At 37.3% G+C, this 20,549-nt stretch overlaps 1 protein-coding gene across 1 annotated transcript in view; it reads right to left on the reverse strand.

Moving 5' to 3' along the window:
• The window catches only part of cfap20dc (CFAP20 domain containing), a gene marked incomplete at both ends in the record, with an annotated part of 37,210 nt that overhangs the window by 11,680 nt on the left and 4,981 nt on the right, over positions 1–20,549 (reverse strand). Inside the window, 5 exons of the mRNA XM_079242079.1 lie at positions 606–667; positions 8,172–8,402; positions 16,151–16,473; positions 17,798–17,901; positions 19,187–19,250. Coding sequence (XP_079098205.1) covers positions 606–667; positions 8,172–8,402; positions 16,151–16,473; positions 17,798–17,901; positions 19,187–19,250 — 784 coding nt within the window. The remainder of the gene's footprint in view (positions 1–605; positions 668–8,171; positions 8,403–16,150; positions 16,474–17,797; positions 17,902–19,186; positions 19,251–20,549) is intronic.

The raw sequence follows: 20,549 nt of genomic DNA on the forward strand, positions 1-20,549 counted from the left end.
CTATCAAATATTTGCAGAGATGAATCTGACAAGCAATAATAATCAGTGAAAAAGAAATGGCATTGTGAAAACGACAACAGCAGTGGAGGGAGAAGAAAAGCCACAGCACCTGCCACATTCTCAATTTATTTGTACTCATATGAGAGCGTGATAAGCTCAAGTCTACATCTATCTGACAGTTGACATTTAGCCTAAAATTGCAGTCACTGGTAACCATCTGATTATGAATTTCTGGGTCTTTTGTCTTTTTTTTTTTCCTTTTCTTTTTTTTTGTACTTGAAGCTTAATTCAAAGAACAAGCTTCAAAGCCTTTTTTTTTTGTTACAAGATAAACATTATTGAGGTTTGCAAATTCTGCACCACCATCATCTCCTCGCCAGTGCAATTAACGTTTCAGTATTCAAACACGTCAGAAATTTTTTTTTCTTTTAAAGAATTGCTCTCTTTACAGCTTGGTTTCTAACTACAATTCAAAAGAACGCTGGAAACCCAAAATGTAAGAGAAATTTAGCTTTCACTGCCAGACTACATAGCTCTAACCATAGAATATATTGATTATGAAAAATATAATCTGTAACATATCTCCGTGTTGTGATGCATTTTACCTTGGGTTTGAATGCAGCAGTGAGTTCATTTCCTTCTGATAGTGATGCCCCTGATTCAAAGGCTGCATGAAAAAAGTTAGAAATTGCATTAAAATGTCACCTTTACTCAAAGTCAACACATTTCCAGAAATTCACATTATTATTTACAGTCATTGATTTAATAAGACGCAAAAGAAAAAGATGTCCACTTACTGCACGTCAAGACTGAAAATATTTCTTAAGCTCAGAATGAGTAATGAAGGTCATTGTGTTTACAACCAGCAGACTATTTAAGCTCAATTGCTTGTCAAATGATGATGCCTCTAAAAAGAAATCATGCAATTCTTTTGACAGAATATTGTCACAGGGCATTTTACTTCTCAAGTACACAGGGATAATATTGTATTGTAAAATCAAAAGTAACACATTTTGGGAAGTCAAAGGCAGCTGAAAGTCATCGAGACCAAAGAGATGCTTGTGGATTTAAAAGCACTGGAAAGCCGTGTGACCATAATTCATGGGGGACATGTGGAGGTTGTACACTAGTACACACACTGAGATGATCAAAAGGGGAAGAAAGAAAGAAAGTATTTCTAGAGAAGGATAAAATCCACTGTGGTAAGCAAAAAATCCTTCATGGAGATGAGAAAAACATTCTCATTCATCTGCTGACTTACAGTTATTTGGACCATAATGCATTTTTTGTTGTTTCAGCGGTTTACCTATGTTGATGTTAAAGTTGCGTAATGAATACGGGCTTAAAGAGCTCATGCTTAACTACTGAAGAAAAAAATTATAGAAGGGTTCAGAACTATGAGCTCTTTAATCTGAAGTACTCACTTGTTTGAGGCTCAAATGTAAGTGGGGTCATTAACATAGCTGTAAATTAAATGTTACATCTTAATACAATGTAAAGGATCTTCCTCTGGCAACGGCTGCCTGAAAAGGGGGACAAATTCACAGAAGGTCTTTGAAGCAGTCGTACCCAGGTACAGACTATCTTTGAGTCTGTTCTGACATTGTTCATCAGTTCGCCTCTCTGCAGTTCTAACTGTATTCTGACACACCAGTTTACAACAGATGCCATCTCAGAAAGCAAATAAATTCAAATGAAACCCAATTACACACAATCCAGTCCAACCAAAACCAGCTGGATCCAGTATGATGACAACTGTACAATGCTTCTCTGTTAAAACTGATGGATCACTCTAATTTTCTGTGCCATTAAACCACCCGTGCATATGTAGGTGGGTAGTTTTATCTTAACCATGTGAAACATGGCTTGATTTCTTTCAAACTACTCTTTCTTTTAAAATATCAAGAAGTCATGGATTACTTTTGCGAGATGTTTTTCAGCCATTAATCTGTTTTGCTAAGCTCTGTCTTTACTTTGCAGCTCTTGGCCAAATCAGAGCAACGCTACCCTCTCCATAATTCATCCAGCTGCTTCTGTCTTCTGTTACATCATCAATAAACAGTTGTCACCAAGAGCCAATGGAAGTCATGTATGTCCATGCCATCGCACTGCCTTCACATGCTTTACTAATGATAAATGTTTCAGGTCAGGAGCTACTCCAAATGTTATCCACACATTTCGCTCTCGCTGAGGCTGATCTTCGTTTCCTCTGCTCAGAAAATGTTGTTCCAGAAATGCTTTGGCTTTTCACACTTTTTGCCTGAGTCTAATCCTTTCTGCTTATGTAGCTTAAGACAGATCTCCACCTCATGGTGAATCTTCTGTATTTGCACTAATGAAGTTTTGCTGGAGAATAGATAAGGATGTGTCAGCCTTCTCTAGAGTGTTCTACACTTGGCTGGATGTTGTGAGGGGGGTTTGTCTGAGCACCTGATTGAATCATGCATTAATCCACCACTGCTGTCTTCCACTGATACCCAGACCTTTTCATGTTGCTGAGCTAAACAGTGCATGCTTTTTTCTCTTGAAATGTACCAAATTGTTCTGGCCACTCCCTGCATTCCTCTTATCTTGTTGATGGATTTGTTTTGTTTCTGTGGCCAAAGGAAGGCCTGTTTCACTTGCACTCCTTTGACTGCATGTTGTGGGTTCTCATCAACAGTTTCCAAGTACAAATACCACAAATGGAACCAATTACCTCCCTAAGAAATGGATAAGTAACAAAGGAATAAATTGATCAAGAAGATGGTTCTATTCATTAAATAGCTGGAATTCCCATTTCTGTCAAATTAAATCTGTCTTTTCCTCAAATCCACATAACATTATATAATTGCTATTTTTAGTAAACATCATAAATGTTGTGTCAGTGCTGAATAAAGATTCCAAACCTTCCGTAATGCTTTCAGTGTCTAAAACAAGAAAGTAATCCAAAACGCAGCCAACACTTGCCAAAAATCAAAAGCCAGCTCCTCTGGTCCTTGACCTCTCTGTTTGATCAGCAAACACCCTAAAAAGCCCACTTCATCTGACAGGATCCCTCCCGTGTCTTACAAAGGGTCCTCAAATAGCTGCCCTCTGTCAGGCGTTTGTACTGCCCTGCAGTGAGACAATCCAGAGGAAGGCAACCTCCAGTTGAATGGGTGCAGAGTATTTTGATATTTCACTGCTCTTGCGATAGAGGTTGCATGCTTAGGAGTCACATGAAGGGCCATATGGTCTGGATTTCAATTTATTTTTGTGGAGATCTGTGACCAAATTCACTGCACTCTTGCCTGACAAGCAAACCATGCTATCAGTCCAGTGATTATCAATAATGCAATTTCAGCCTTTCTGGAAGATGACCCTCAGTCATACTGTGGAGAAAAGAGTTAAAAAAATGATTTCAACGGCCTAATGTCCTGCTAGGTATACACTTCATATACATACACAGTGCCTGGTGTTAATTATTTATGTTGGCATTATTCAAAACAACAAACAAAATAATTAAAGGGAGACGAAGCAAATTCCCACAAAAGACTCATTCTTGAGCACTATAAAACCAAATGATGTGCTACCCGGTCAGGCCAGAGAGGAAAATCCTTAATCTAGCAAACAAAACATTTGACTGCAACATTAAAAGCAAACATAAACAATGATAGAAAATAAAAGGTAAAGAAAGAACAACAGAACCATAAAATAAAATAAAAACCTCTTTTATCACTCAGATATACCAGAACTACTGTCATTAAATGTGAATGGAGGTCAGTTATATCAATATCTGCTTTAAAGATGCTGACAGACAGACAGACAGACAGACAGAAAGATAGGTGCAACACTATGCCATCTTCTTCATCATGTCAAAACTAAGGACCATATGGTGGCCTCGGGAGTCTGTTTGAGCCTCGTGCTTGTTAAAGACTATTTCATTAGATGACTTTGACGAAGAAGCAGACATGCTGAAGCCGAAGTCTTCGCATTGCTTGATTTAATTTTGACTGTCTAGGTGCGTTCCACTGCTTTCTTTATGTGATTCTGTAGACAGAACCAAAATTTGCACCCTGTGGAATTCTGCAGGTAATGTAGACTGATGAAGATGAGTTACCTGGAGGGTAATAGAAAAAATTACCCAGGAACCTTAGAGACTAGAAACACCTTCTGTATTCTACTATAACATAAAACCCAGTACCCAGAGTACTCAGGTTTGAAAAAAGTACATCTACTGTTAAAAACAGTACATGATTTACTTTGAACAAACATCACTTCTTGACCTGACAACAAAATGCGGTTTTGAAGTTCAATACAGCAACTGGCTGCCTGCTGGTTGGCAGTCAGTGATGATTTCACACACAAGGTGCTGCAAAGCTTCTTAGAAAAACAGAAACGAGGTTTGGCTCTTAGAGACGACATCTTGATTGCTTGTATTGTCTCGCTGGTTTATCTTCAAACATCTTGGTGCTCTATATTTATATCTTTTACCCTCTACAAAGCCACCCTTGCATATCTTGTGTTATCTTGTGTGTTGCATCATGTAACTATGGCAATCGGAAAACCTTAAGTGCTTTAGTTGACTTTAATCAACATTGTATTGAACTGTCATTTGTGTTCCTTGAACTAGCAATTAGGAAAATGTAAGCTGTAAAAATGGACATGTATCTAAGGAACTATTACTGGGCAGCCCAACTTAGAGCTCTTATATTATGGATAACCAAAAATAAAAATCCAATATTGGTGGAAATGGAACAAAGAGGTTGCCCGAGGGCAAAAGCAGGACAATGAGAACTCAAGATCCAGAATAATCAGATTACAGAAACAATGAAAATATTGTCCATTGTGAAAAAAATCTATAATGCTCAGTGAGCAAAGAAGTTATAATTGCAGAAACATCTGAATTTTGTACTATGAAGTATGAATTTGTAATATGGACAAATAATGGATTAAAATTAGATGCCCCAATTATGAAAGGATAAACTCTCAAATAATCAGAACAACTTAAAGAGTAACTGAATCTACTAAAAATGCTTTCTACAAATATTCACAGCTGACACAATCCCTGTAGAATTATAATAAAAGAGATCAAATATACAAGGAATTAAAGTTGAAGAAATACTGGCATCGATTAGAAGTGGTGAATCACAAAAAGATATGATTCTGATGTGAAAAAATCTAAAGAGCAGTGCAACATGATTCTATAGTTAATAATAGGGATGTAAAAGAAAAATGGGAACTCAAAGCAAATGTAATTATAACTGAAGAGGACTGGGAGGAAACACTCGGGTCTGGATATAAACAATCCAACAGCCCCTTGTGGAGGGTGTTTGAGTTGAAGTGCATTATGTTAACACTCCAGTTTTACTGCAAAATAAAGTAATCGAACAAATATAGAAACTGTGGATTGGTGGGGAATTTTACCCATATATTCTGGGATTGGCCAACAGTCATAGATTTATGGAAAGTTGTCCAACATGATAGAGACTTGCATGGGAATTTACACTGTGATTCAACTTTGCTCATACTGGTGACATTATCTAAAGCTTTTACAAACAGAACTAGTACCTATCTAATAAGAAATCTGCTTATGACAGCAAAGAAAATGATTACAATCTCCTGATTGACACCACAACCCTCCTGTATCATGCGGTGGAGGAATAAAGTAAAGCAGGTTTCTATCATGGAAGAAACTACAGCGAGACTACAGCTGAAACTAGGAACATCTGAGAAAATATGGAAACCAATAAGACAAATAGAGCTCTAATCCTCACAATTATTTTTTTTTATCTCATCTTTCCCAAACCTCCTCCATCTTGGATCAGGAGGTAAAACTTACTGAACCCTTCACTCAGTCCAAGAAGTGCATGTATGTTGGAGTACAACAATTGTCAATATGATTAAAACCTTAGTGGGATTTTTATGATAATATAGAAATCTTAAGCAGAACACTTACTGTCAATTTTAAGATGTAATTGCAGATAATCTCATTTAAATTAGAAAAAAAAACATTAAAGGTTTACTTGAGTCCTGTGTGGTCCTGGGGTGGTTAATAATGTTTCCTCACAGAAAAGTTGATGTAGATCTGAACCTGTTGGTCAGTTAGAGCTTGTTTGTATTTTCCCCAGTATATACATTGGACTTTGTCCAGGGGCTAAACAAGTAATCTAAATCTAAAAGATAAGCATGTACGGTAAATAGTAATTCCAAATTGGCTTGCAGCACGAGTGGTTGTCTTTGTATTTGGTGTGTTGGCCCAGTGACGGACTGGGAGCATGTCTGTGGTGTATCCCACCTCTTTACTACTGAAAGAAATGAAGTGACTGCTCTTTTTACAAACATTTCATCCCACCATAAGTTACATTTTGGGGCTTCTCTCGCTGTAAATGTTAAACAGTGTGAACATTAAAAGTATTAGGCATTTAAAAGGGTTACCCAATCGTGTCCTCATAAGGCTGCTTTCTGAGTGTCTATCCTTTATAAATGGTTCCTTATAACAGGAAGTATGCGGCTGCATGCGACACAGAATGTCGGTGGTGAGTATTGTGCTTTCGTTGTCATTCAAGTTTCAAGCTTGTTGTGAGCTGTTTAGTCAACACTGATGGGAGTGCGTGCGCACTTTTGATCAGGCACAGAGATAGAGCACCCTGCCACTGCTTTTCCTCCCAAAAGGGGGGGGAAAAAGCATTATACGGACATGCGCTCCAGCCATTCAAAACCCTCTATGGCAGCGCATTGTTGCTGTCACATATTCAGCTGACAAACGTTATTGTGTGTCACTGAAAAAAAAAAAACATGTGTGGACAACAGTGGGTGGGTTTTTACTAATTGTGTTTTTTTTCTTATTTTTTGGCTGATGCAGTCTTGTATGTGTAGCTCATGGCTTAAAAAACTGCTCTACATTCTGATATGAGGGCTCTTTCTTTAGTCATGTACTCAGAGAGAGAATACCTATCAAACTGAGACCACAAGCAAACATGTAGGAAATCCAATTTCACACAACTGCTCCATCTACAAGTTGACTCTTCTGCATTCAGTCAAGTAAAGCAAGCACAGCACACAATCGCCTAGGGGTGAAGTTCTGTCTGGGCTGTTAAAGTGGCTTCTGAAGCAGGGAAAATAGCAACAATAGCATGAATGACAGCAGCGGGGACCATTTGGATCACAGCGTCCAGGGACAAGAATTGGCTTGTCATTTCCAATGAGTCCCAGCCCCAGATAGTGAGTCCTCTTTATTTAGGTCTTACAACTATCTTTCTTTTCTGCACTTGAAAGAAATGTATTATATACCTTTTCTTTTCTTTGTTACAAAGTTTCAAAATATATATCTGTCCTCGGGAAAGAAAAATGTATATAATGTCTCTATATTTGCTTTCTTTTCTCTTTACTGGAAAGCATTTTCGTTATATGCTGTTGGTGGTGCTGTTGCCATACAGTGTATACTTAGAATTTTAAACACTGCAGCTGACTTGAAGTCATTTCTGTAAAGCTTGTCCTGTTCTTGTTGAAAACTGTGTCTAATGTAGGATCCAAAGATTTGTGTTTTCACTGGTAACCACATCACTATGCTCTTAAAAGGAAAAAAAAAGACCATAATCCAAGAAGAAACACCATTATTCATGAATCTCAGGACATTAATGAATGCCTGCATGTATAGAAACGGCAACATCCCTATCACATCAGTATTTTTAATTATTATATTCATTTGGGATCCGATGAGTATACCCAGCATGTGTTTTTTCTGTAAAGTATCTTGCATACGCTAATGGGACATAGTTTAATGACCTTCAATAGCCAAGAGCAAAATGCACCATCTTTGAATTCTATCAAGACTTCTGGGGATAATTTCAAATGACCTAAATAATTTTCAGTCACTGTGGGGGGTGGAGGATATTATGCTAGTGTACTTTTTAAAAGCTAAAAAAGGCCAATAAATGTGTTTCTATCTTCCCCATCTTTTGTAATGCAGAAAATGGGCTGGAGAAAGAGGTGCATTAGCACTTCATGGTTGTTACTTGGGCCTTGAAATGGAAATTAGCAAGAGTGAGGGTCAGCCAGGGTCAAATGAAATATTCCAGAGAGAAGACAGAGTGAGGGACAACCTACTAATGACCGTAAGAGTCTACAGTAAGAGCTGGACATCTGCTGCTTGTTAGGGAAGAGTTAATGTTAAATGATGCAGAGTATCAGAGGGTGATAGTACAGACCATGGAGATGTGGGTCCAGGTCGAGGTGTCATCGCTGCTCATGCTGATGCTGACATCACACTGATGGATTTGAGATGCACTGAGAGTTCTGCATTCATCTTCCTCCTGCTGTCTTTTCAGGCTTGCCAACATTTGGAGCTCCTCATCATCGTCTTCATGCATCCGTAGATTGCCATGCAGTTGTAAGACATTATGACTGGAATCATCAGTCTTAAGTGTCTCATCTTCTTCCTTCAAATTTATTACCCATAAAACAGAGGTCACTTGTTTGGAAGCAATCCGAAATATGTTATTTCACACACTCCACACAGCAAATTCACAAAGCTGAGAAATTCCTTGCAGCCACCGAGTAGGGAAATACTTAATAACAAGCTACAATGACAGATGGACCTTAAGGAAGTGCTGGACTTGCGCCATTATTTTGACCCTCTGAGGAACTGTCTTTAAACAGTATATCTATTGATTTAGGAGACTCCTATGGTAACTTGATTTGTCTGACAAAGTGGAAGGAAACCTGGTGCTGCCCTGGTGGTGAATCAATGGAAGTCAATACACCGGAGCTGCAGGAGGGGAAGCAAACTCCTTGTCATATTTCTCTGACAACCTTTCACTCAAAGCCGTCACTGCATGTTGCCTGCTGGAGTTGGCACAAATCAGCAGTCAGGAGCTGCACTGATGAAGGACGCTGCGATATCACTCAGCAGTGAGTTGTGCAAATGCAGAGAGCAACAGCTATGTGACAGAACTCGCTTCAGGCCTTGTGATCGCTTCAGTTGAGTATGCTCTGATCCTGGATCTCTTCGACAGAGGCGGGGGACTACCTCAATTTATAACCGACCATAGTCTGATCCTAAAAGTATTTCTACAACTCCTCTTTAGCTGTCCAACTTAGAAGAGATTTTTGACATTTCGCTATTGGTAAAATAGAGACAGGACGGCATAACACCATGCAGCTTTTCAAAAAGCTGCAAATTTGGTACAATGCTTCCGAAGCACTCAGTACCATAAGTTCCAGCTAAACCAGGCCACGTTTTCTAACAATTGAGTCAAACCCGTCTCCTTGAGGTCATCAATTATGGAAGAACACTTAAAAAAAAAAAAAATAAATAAAATAAAATAAAATAAAAAAAAAAAAAAAAATATATATATATATATATATATATATATATATATATATATATATATATATATATATATATATATATATATATATATATATATATAGCTAATTGGCTGCATTAATCACTCTTAAAGGAAGAATGACTTATTACCAACTGCTTTTTTTTTTTTTACTCTCCTGCAGTCACCACCAACTTCTGACAAGCATCTGGATCTTTGATTGAGCCTGCTGGGAATTCAGCTTTTTTCCTGTCATCTTTGTGTCTCTGATGTTTGATGCTGGACAAACAGTGCAGTGAATTTATCAAAGTTTTTTTTTCTTTTTCGTTTTTGAGGGATCTGTTGCCTGCAGGGACTGTGGAGGGTGACTCAGAGTCAGGTTGTGACTTTAAAACATATTTAAAGGGCATGAAAGCTAAACAATATGCTTAAAAAAGGTTAAAACCTCTGCGGAGCTGCAACAGTATTTCTCCTACATTTTAGGCCGATGATAATCCTCTTTGATCTCAAACAATCATTTGATTAGAAAGTTAACATTTAATTTGAAATCTTATAACAAATAGCATACTAGGAAAAACTGATGAATTTGGCTTTTAATAACAGTTATAGAGGATATCTCTTGGGTGGCCAATCTTGTTTTCACTGGTATGTACAACATCTTAATGAGTATGTGTGCTTTGTTATTGTTAACACAATCATATCGAAAACAGAAATGTCTTTTGGCACTATATGGTGTAGCATCAAACATGAGCATGTGGCCAATTTACAGCTATTCACTTATAATTATAAGGAGGGACTGGAAAATAATAAGTTATGTACATGCTTGTCTCTATGTAACAAAAGAACTTTAGCGAGCTACTGTGTAAGAGAGCTGCTGTTTGTTGAAACCCTGGACCCTACCTTATGCAGTTTGGAGTCCCTCAGTGTGACTTCTTGCAGGAATTTACGACAAAATGAAATGCTGCTGCCTCCATCCAGAAGCCGGCTCACTTTCTCTGACTTGTGGTCCTGTCTGGTAGGTGAGAGGCAGCGTGTAGGAACCATCCCAGTTGGTTCAGCTTTACCAGTAGAAAGAGATTGCATGCAGGAACTGGATAGACTATGCTGTCTTGGTGATGTTTGGCTCGTGTTTGGAGAATCAGACTGAATTTCAAATTGTGCATGCCAGTCTGCATCAGCATTTCTCGGATGAGCAGGACAGGACCGAATGGATTTTTGGTGCTGGAACACAGAGTAGCTCCTATCCTGAAGAAATGCAGAAAACATGTCAACAAAAGTTAACTATGCAAACAGTTTTTGGCCTGATTACTCATAACATATGAGTGGATGATAGACTATTCTTAATTCATTAAGTAACATTGCTGTGGTTTTTTTTATATTGATGTGCGCATTACAGTACATGACTATGAACAGGCAACCAGTCACAGGAACTGACATGCTGTTGATTGCTTAGCATTAGAGCCAACCTCACACTTAAAAAGGCTAATGATGTTCATTTTAAGTCTGCTAATCTGTTCCACCTTCGAATTCAGAGATAGTTCTCAGTACTTTAGCTTCCCTTTTCTACCTACCAATGAGGTTATATAACACTGCATACATAAGAGCAATGCATGATTCCCTTTAAAACTGAAGGAACACTCCAGTGAAACCACAATTTTGAACAGCAAAAGTTATCTCAGCAAGTTTCAAAGATACTCGACTGTGAAAAGTTTGTGACTTGCTCCTTTACTGAAGATGGCAGCTGAATTCACAACACTGAATTCAAACTGTGACCCAGTTTGACAGTGGTAGATAAAAAAAAATAAAGAGTTGTACCTGTATAACGTTTAACCTCTGTGTAAATCAGCTGACCACCTAAGAGCCTAAAACAAAGTAAATGTGTGTAGTTAATGTAGATTTAAATAGCTGCCTGGTCAAGCAAGACAGCAGCAATGTTGAAATATTATGCAGGAAGTATGTGTGGACAGCACAAGTGATTATGCTGAAGAGGCTGTGGAAAGTTTCTTTGCATGTATTGACGCCTTTTCTCTCAATATACAGCTGGGCTGCAGTGAAATCCATCGCAGCTGTTGTGAAACAAAGCTGACAACGGCTTCCGTCGTCCACGAAGGAGCAAGCTACACACTTCAAAGCCACTGTTCAAGCATGCGTGTCTGTTTCAGTTTGAAAACATGGATTTTCTATGGAGTGTTACCTCAAAAAAATGTTTTCTACACTGTTAGCTACAGACTGAAATTGATGTAATATACATACTTAATGAATAGATGTTTCACATTTTAGTTGTACATCCATAAACCCAATTTTCAATTAAACAGAAAAATCCCAATCAAAAGCACAAGGTTCTGTAAAAATGTAACCTGCCTTTTATGATACACACGTACAACAGATTGTCCTCACGCACATTCATTAGGCTTCTAATATGGGCTTTAATTCTCAATAATTAAGTTATTCTTGGAACCTCAATACTAAATCTCCTTCTTCCCTTGTCTTTTATCTGTGAGATTTGTTTTTTGGGGTGAAAGGTTATCATGAGTCCCTGCGGGGTTTTAGCTCACCGGCTCCAAATCTTATTTGTTCTTTCCTCTCTTTCTTTGCTTTATCATTTTCATAAGTTCAGGTGAATAAACAATGGATTACATGTATTATTGAAAGGCTGGATATAGGTGTGAGTGTGAGCATGAATGCATCTGACTGAGCTGCAGCAGAGTCAATTATTTTGAGTTATTTATGCATCAGAATAACAGCTTCCCTAAAAAACTATGACAAACTTTACCTTGGCTCATTGTTTCTGATACATTTCAAAGTATTTCTCACACAGAAAGTTCATTGCTTTCTTCTGCTTTTAATATTTCTCTCTGTTTAAGAGCCCACGCCTGCTCAAGAGAATTGCATGAACCTGACGCAACCATTTGAAAGATAATAATGCTTCAAGTTCAGAAAAGAGCAACTTGCCATAAATGAATCAATATCACAATCATACTGACCTGTGTTGGTAGATAAACCGCAGTTTGAATGTATAACTACTGACAGTGTGGCAGAAGCCAGGAGCTCAGTGTGCCAGATCTTACAGTACTGCAGGCTACAGTACAACGCATGGTGAATCTCTCAGTAATTAGTCTTTTTATAGACTTATAAACACAGTCAGTTGTTATGGTTAGCACACAATGTAAGAACAAGCATGGCCACTAGTTGGGCTTTTGGACTATTAGACTTCAGATGCAGTTGCAAAGCATTTTGTCAGCTAAAAGAACATTTGTGGGGCATAAGCACAAGGTATTTTATGAAAAAAAAAAATTGGAAATGTGACAAATTATGTGACACATAAAGTTGTAATTCTTCACCTTTTATCCATTTTGGATTGTGAAACAGTTGTAACTGCCTCAAACCGTCTGTGGTGTATTTCCTGTTAGGAAACTAATTAGATAAACATCCTCCACACCCAATGCCATATCTGGAGCCAATTTAATTAAAATATGCAACATGCCTGCTGTGAATTGCAAAATGAAAAAGCATTTTCTTGTGCAAATTTTGGCAACATTAAATTATTGGAAGTGCCACCACAGAGTTTACGGTAAAAGTCAACAGCCTGAAAGTTATGACAGCCAAAGCGCTTAAAATCTACTGCGTTACACAGTTTTTATTCATATTTTACTATTTTTTATTCTATGATTTATTTTTTATCTTTTGTCACACAGAGTTTCTGTTCCTTTTCAGATTTCTTTTCTTTGGCTTTTGGTATGAAATGAAAAAAAATCTTCCAAGATTACCAGCAGCTGTTTTGTAAGACATTTAGGAAACATCCCAACAGCAGCACAATCAAAGTAACTGTTCGAAAGTTTAATTGTATGACTTGCATCAGTTTTATGTGAGCAATGCTAACTTGCAGAAGTTTAATAATAATTCACTTTGTAAATATCCTAACATGCTAAACAAAATCTTTGCCGTTACATGCTTATAAATAATGTAAATCTCATTACCAGTTCAATTAATCTTATTTTTTACATTATATACAATTACGATTTAGTGAAATGAGGCATCACTTTTGAATTAAATTGAGTTGAAAAAAGTCATTTAAAAAATACAAACAGAACTGGTATCCCCTGTGTCCAGTTAACAAATTTTAGTTGATTTCATCAGTAACTCTTCAAAATCCAAAAACCACGATGGCTTCTTTATGGATAACTGTTATGACAGCTGCAGTAAGATATTGCTACGAGCACTTGTGTCAATTCATATCTCATCAAATCAACTGCACGCATAATGTCGTCTGATCTCTATCAGTAAACAAACTGCCACAGTGTATATATGTACATGATATGGCATTTGCTAGAAGCTCATACTACTCATAATAGCTTTTCTCATCAGTAAACACAAAAATGAGCAAATCTTACTGGTTTTCTGACTTTTCACTCGGCACAATGAGCTTGTAGCTCACAGCCTCACCCCGTATCTATTTGCATTTTTTTCTCTGTGATTTACATTAAGAGCTGCTGATGCTTTGGCCTCACTCGTGAACAGAACATAAAGTGTCTCATTATTCAGGACGACCAAAGGATTAGAAAGTTAAAAAAGGAACAGTCACATGTGTCTTACTAGTTTTAAAAAATGGCAAAACACACACACACACACACACACACACACACGCAAACACGTAAATAACTCCAGCTATCTTTCATCCCAAGCATGGAATGTATAGCTTTGTGTACTGGAACTTGCGGCCTTGCTGCATTGTCCATTAGAAAAATGCTTCACAAAAGAAGATTTCACCAAGCAGTTCAACATTTTTGCAATCTGTGTGGTGTTGATCTGATTTTGTTGGAAGAAGGACCATTCTGTCTTTGAAAAAAACAATTCTGAGATATAAAAAAAACTATGATAATCTCATTTTAAAAAGCAGAAGACTAGTTTTTGTATATTAAATTCATTCAAATAAAGTGAATTTCTTTGATGTCAATTGGCTACACTGCTTCTAAAAACTTAAATGTAAATTTAATCAAATACCTCTACGTTAATATTCTTCCTATGGTTAGTTAATTTCAAGATTTTTTGCTGAACATTTCTTTTGTTAATGTAATTACACTGGGTTATGCTGGAATCTTTTTATTTTTCTTTGTAGATTCATTTACTTTCATCAGCTGTGAAATACACTTCTCATCATTTCATTTCAGAAAGCCCAGATGGACACCCACCAAAGCAGAATTTCTATATTGTTAAGATGCAAAGAGGAACAAAATATCATTCAAGTAGTAGCTGAAAAAAAAAGTAGTGGCTTTTTCAGTCATAGCTCAGAGTTTGGACACATTGCTTTGGCTTAATCAGATGGCAATGTTAAGTCTTCTTAGAGAGCAAATAAATAAAGTCGACAAGTCAGTCTCAAAAAATGAAGAAAAAAAAAAGGAAAGAAAAAAATGAAAATACATGCACCCCATGATATTGTACTTTTAAAAGCTCAGGTCAAACACTCATACTGTGGAGTTTGTTTCTTTTGAAGTGTTCCGCTGAATTCAACAAAGAGGTTACATGATCATTTGATTGCATAGAGGAAAAGATGCTTGTCTCTAATAACCTGTGTGCATGTGGGTGAGTAAGTGTGTTTATGAGAGGGTGTGTGGGTGTTTAGAGTAAGTGTGCGCATGAGCACTCTGTGTGAATTTTCCCCACTTAAAATACATACACTTGTACTAGCCTCTTTTTATTTGTCTTGTTTCTAAAGTTGTGCCAGGGATTATATCTCTGAAAAACTAAATAAAACTATAAGAATAATAATAGTAGTAAAATATGTTACAATGGCAGCCCAAGACAGACCCAGGACTGTGCACTTTTACCAGGTGGTGAATGTAGACATAATCTCATTTTCAAATCCAAAATGCAATTTTAAGAAAATGTCAGGTCTGGACAGAGCTTTATGGAAAGAAAAAGGTTACACCTGCAGTTTACAAAGGTCACTGGAAAAGTTTAACCTGTTTTAAAAGAAATCTTTTTCAGATTGTTTACATTTTTGAGTTATTGAATTTCAAAGATACATCTTTGCACATGCACTCAATGTAAAATAAATAAATAGATAAAAATAACCAGAATCTTAAGGGAAGCCCTGAGTAACTCATACCAACCACTAGAATTTACTTCTAATGCTTATGAAAAGGTTTTGAATGCCTGTGGGTTTTTATTTCAAAAGCGTGTTTTTTAATGATGGATTTTGCCATTATTATAGTTGACAGAAGGAATTGCTTTGATGCAATATACAATTAATAAACACAAACTAATTAACTGCACAACAAAATGAGCTTAACTGTGACTTATCTGACTTATTCTAAAGTTTTGATTAAGTAAAAGCAATTAGCATTTCTTTGATAATAACTCTTTACACTACTGTTCAGCTTAATTTCCTTGCTCAGCACAAAGAAAACTCTTCTGCTTTATTCCACATATCGGAGCCATTAATAAATCATCTGAAGATGAACAACCCAATGACCTTTGATGTGAACTGCACCGTATGAAACAACGTACCCCACATAAGAAAAAAAACATACATTCTGGCACTAATACTGTCAAATTAAAGTCCAACTCAAACATGTATCCAGCTTGTACTGAATTGAATGTCTGCATGTTACAAATTTTTATAAAGGGATGAATTATCTACCGATGCATTACCTGAACAAAAAAATTGCTGCACTCCACAAATAGATAAATCTAGTTTAGTTTTTTTTTTTTAAAGCACTGGATATAAGTGTGATATAACAGAGGTTTTGCTTTTATCGAAGGCAGATGGCAATTAGTGTCCTAGCAACAAGAGATGCACTTCAAATGAGCACAGAGCCAAAGTACAATGTGCTTGTGTGTCTCACCAAGAGCAAACATACCTCATCACTTTCACTGCCAATAAAGTCGTCTTCAGGCTGGGCATGATATCGCCTTCCACTTCTGCTCTCTGCCGGATCATCTCCCATCTCCGTCTTCCCATGGTCACCCCGGCCTTGCCCTCGTTTGGGTGAGTGAGGTTGGGACGAGAAAGTGAAAACCTCCTCTTGCAGAGTGAGCTGGGGCTCAGACCCCTCATTATTCTCCCAGCTGTTCCAGACTTGCAGGTCAGAAGACAAACTTGGTTGGATCGAGCAGAGGGGAGACTCTGCTGGTGTGGAGGTGATTGTTGAGCTTTGCTTTGCAGGACTACACCTCGGTTCATCTGAAACAGAAATATATTGTTACCTCAAACAGACATCACTGCACATACAGTAATTGTTATGTTTTCATTTACTGACGGCACACGTTCCAAAAACAGATTAGTGCACAATATCCGTACAACACATTTTAAAGCATAATTCTTCTAATTAATTAATCCTTTCTCATCCTGAAGGTGATGTCATCCTGCAGTGAGTTAATTTGATTGTATGCACATAAAAAACCTTTGTAACAATGTGCGTGGTTGTAATTAATTTCACTGCTTGCCTAAATTAAACAATTTCTCTTGCACTGACATGTTTGTAGGTGTTGTTAATAGTCCTGTTATGCAAATATACTAAAAATACAACAATACAAAGACATAATCATAAGTCAGCAGTTAGGTCAAAAGTGTGATGCTCAGTCATAACTTATGTAATGACAAACTTTCTAAGGTGTCCTCAAAAAGGACTGAGACACTTGGTGTAAAAGCAAATATTGAAAACACCCTCCATTTTGTGGCTTTACAATCTTGTCAGAATGAGAAAAAAAAGATGTCGTGCTGTTTCTCAAGTTATAGTCAGGTGGGTAAAAGGTTTTTTCTAGTCTTAAGCGACAGTTGCAACCCTGCAAGAAATAATGAATCTTTATTCTCCAAGATAAACCTGAGATCAAAGAGAGGGGCACCTAAATCTGAATGAGTGAGCACATTTGAACCTCTCGACAGTATAATCACTTCCTCTAATTGCCCACTGTGTGGCAAACCCTGGGCCCAGGAGATGTCCCTCTGACTTTTATTTAATGTGCCACATTACCATTAATGAACTAACTACTTTCCATCTGTGGGCAGGGCTGCACCAAAGGAGCTTACTGCTTGTAGAGAAACCCCCATAAATGAGCTCTCAGAACACATGCACTCATTTTGCAAGGACAATGAGAGTGAGTGTGGGTATGTGTGTATGCTGGGGTTAGTGGGGTGGGGAGGGAAGGGAGGGGAATAGTTCGCAGGTCAGACCGTGGAGGGTCCTGCAAGTGCTCCTGATGTGGGTTATGTAAAATTTAAAAGGGGGGGGAACAAAAGCCTATCTGCAGCATAGAATGAAGCTTATTAAAATTCATGTAATATTTTGAAGTGATCTAATTTATGAATTATATAAAACGCAGGAATAAGTATTTTTCTCAAGTATAAAGGAGCTGCTTATTAAAATCAGCGCATGCAAAGTGGATATCAGAATGACCCAACCTGCATATTAATCTTTTCAGTCTGATGTTCTCATCCCTTGCTGTCTTGTTATATTTTTCCAACTATCGTTCAGTCTGAAGGTGTACATGTATTCCAGTCATCTCACCTTCTGGTCGGGGCTCTGGCTTTGCTGTTGGAGTCAACAGCTGTTGCCTGCACGTTATCTGACTGGATGGAGGAGCACTTTTCTCCCTGTTTATATTCATCTTTCTATGGCCAGCAGATTCAGCATCTGGAGGGGCTAAGCCAAAAAAAAAAAAAAAAACACGCTGGCATTATACAAAAAAAAACAACAAATGCCCACAACACCCCACAGCCCAATACAGATACAAATATCTACTCATTCAAATCAAACAGCTTACCTGATTTTGCTTGTCTCTCTCTTCCAGGACTTGGGACCCACAGTTTCTTACACCCCCCTTTGTCAAATGATCTTTCTTTGGGCGGGCGGGGCTGTAATTTACAAGCTGCTCCTACATATAATAATTTCAACATCAGAAAAGCTTCATAACATAAAACATTCAAACAACAATGTTATTAAAGCTTGCCAGAAGCATATCTGTGAACTGATTATGCACCGTGAAAATCCCTAATAATGAAGGCATTTCAGTAACTGAGCTCACATTCATTCGCTGCAGAAAGAGTATATCCAGCAACATTATGTTCAGCTGAATTAAGGAATTTTAATCATCCAGATTTTGCATTCAGTCATGCTGAAAGGATGGTGTATTACCAATCATATAAACAGTTATTGGGTGCTTGAGAGAACATAGAAACAGAAGCTCATTTTTATTGGTTTGCTACTTTATATGTAATGCTTTTACAAATTAGCAATGCTGGAAGAATGAAACAGAGAAAAAGACAAATTATTTAATATATGAAGATTGTCATTTACAGAATATTGCAGGTGTTCAGCCACATACAGCTAATCTAATTGGCAATTCAAAGGCAGTCAATGATACTTTTTACACACGCCATTATTGCAGTTAAAATGATTATTTATATTTTCATTATGATTTTTTTTTCTTTAAACATCAGGGATTATGGAGGGTAGGATGAAACAATCACAATTGCCCATGGCAACATCAAAGCTTAGTAAACAAAATTCATGCTCTTAAAACCTTGACCATTGTTCCTCTTCATGGTTCTGTCTCATTTTCTCTCAGAGGGAGCATTTCATCAAAATATAAAAATTACATTTGAAACTATTACTATTATATTATTATTTACTAAAATTCATTTGAAACAATTTGGATCAATTCTTTGTCACAGTTGTGAAAGTGTTGTGCCACCAAGTCTGTTTATACAAATACACTTAAGCTTAGTTGCATTGGGAAAACCTTAAAAAACCTAAAGAACAAGGACAAAACAGTGGCATGCATTGTTAGATGGAAAGATGCAGAAAACTGTGAACATAACAGTAAACTGAACAGTATGTACTTGAACTTACCGTTAGGAAGAATATGTGAGTATTGTTCATGCAATAACTCCTCACCTTGCCCAGTAATATCCTGAGTCTGTGTAATAATCTTTTGTTTCATTGTACTTGATGCCCAGCCCTGTGGGATACAGTCAAAGGAAAATTTACACACTCAAAAACAACAGATGCAGGTTTTTTTTTTCTCAGCATAGAGGTGTGAATAACTAACAGGGTTATAGACTAAACAGCCACAAAAGCAATATGTGAACTGAAAATAGTTATTTTAGTTACAGTGGCATCTATCATGAGATAAACTAGCCAGTAAATGATAAACTCTTTAAGTCAATATGTTGGATTAGAAATACAAAACTGATTAGCATTAAAAATTCTATGCAACATAAACAATCATTATGCCAGGTCAGATTAGTGCATTTCAAGTCTAGACCAGCAGAGAATTGACACGGTTTCATCGCAATGACAAAAATAAAAATAAAAAATCAGTCATGCAAACCGCTGAAAACCTTGATGCTGGCTATTATTATTATTTTTATTATTATTATTATTATTATTATTATTATTATTAGATGCAGAACAGTCAGAACATCTTTTTCAACCACTGTTCAACTTATACAGTGTTTGCAATGGGCACATAAGCCACAAATCTGAAGCCTGAAGCAAGAGAAGAAGGTGGTTTCATGAATCACATTTACAGTGGTAAGTCTGAGGTACATCAATATTTGGTTAGTCAACTCGATGCCCTATGTGAGGAAGGTAAGTCAGTGGATATAATGTATTCTGGGAAATGTTTTGCTTAGAAGCCTTGGGTCATGTCTACAGGTCACAGTTACAACAGTGTTGCTAACCACTTAATATGACTATTCTATTAAATGATGGCCATTTTCAGAAGTATAATCACCCTGCTTCATAGCAAAGTCATTCTGGAAATGTTAAATGTGCACATTAAGACTCCAAATTTAGCAGTTTTAAGTCAATTCAAACATCTTTGGGCTGCAGTGGAAAAACAAGTGTGACTCATGGAGGCCCGATCCCACAAAGTACAGAACAGAACTAAAACACAATCTGCCTCTTGGTTCCTGGTATCATAAGACAACATCAGAGAACTTGTGGAAAAACTGCCTCTATGTTCCAGTGCTGTTGGGGGAACATAGTGGGACCGTCACAATGGGCAGTAGGTGTGTTTAATGTTATGACTGACCAGTCTATGTTCCTCTGGGATTCATTAGATTACAGTATTTTGACTGAAACATACATTTCTCTCCATTCTGTCTGAGGTTGTAGTCCTTTTTCTTCCAGTTTGGGGAGATGGTCCGGGAGCCCTGGAGCCTGAGGCTGTGTATAACACACCCTGAGGCCTGGTTCTCCGATAACTTGTTGATCTGACAATGGAAGACCGATCAGACTCTGCAAAAAAAAAAAG

The sequence above is a fragment of the Telmatherina bonti genome (assembly GCF_933228915.1).
Source record: "Telmatherina bonti genome assembly, chromosome: 6".
Lineage (NCBI taxonomy): Eukaryota > Metazoa > Chordata > Actinopteri > Atheriniformes > Telmatherinidae > Telmatherina > Telmatherina bonti.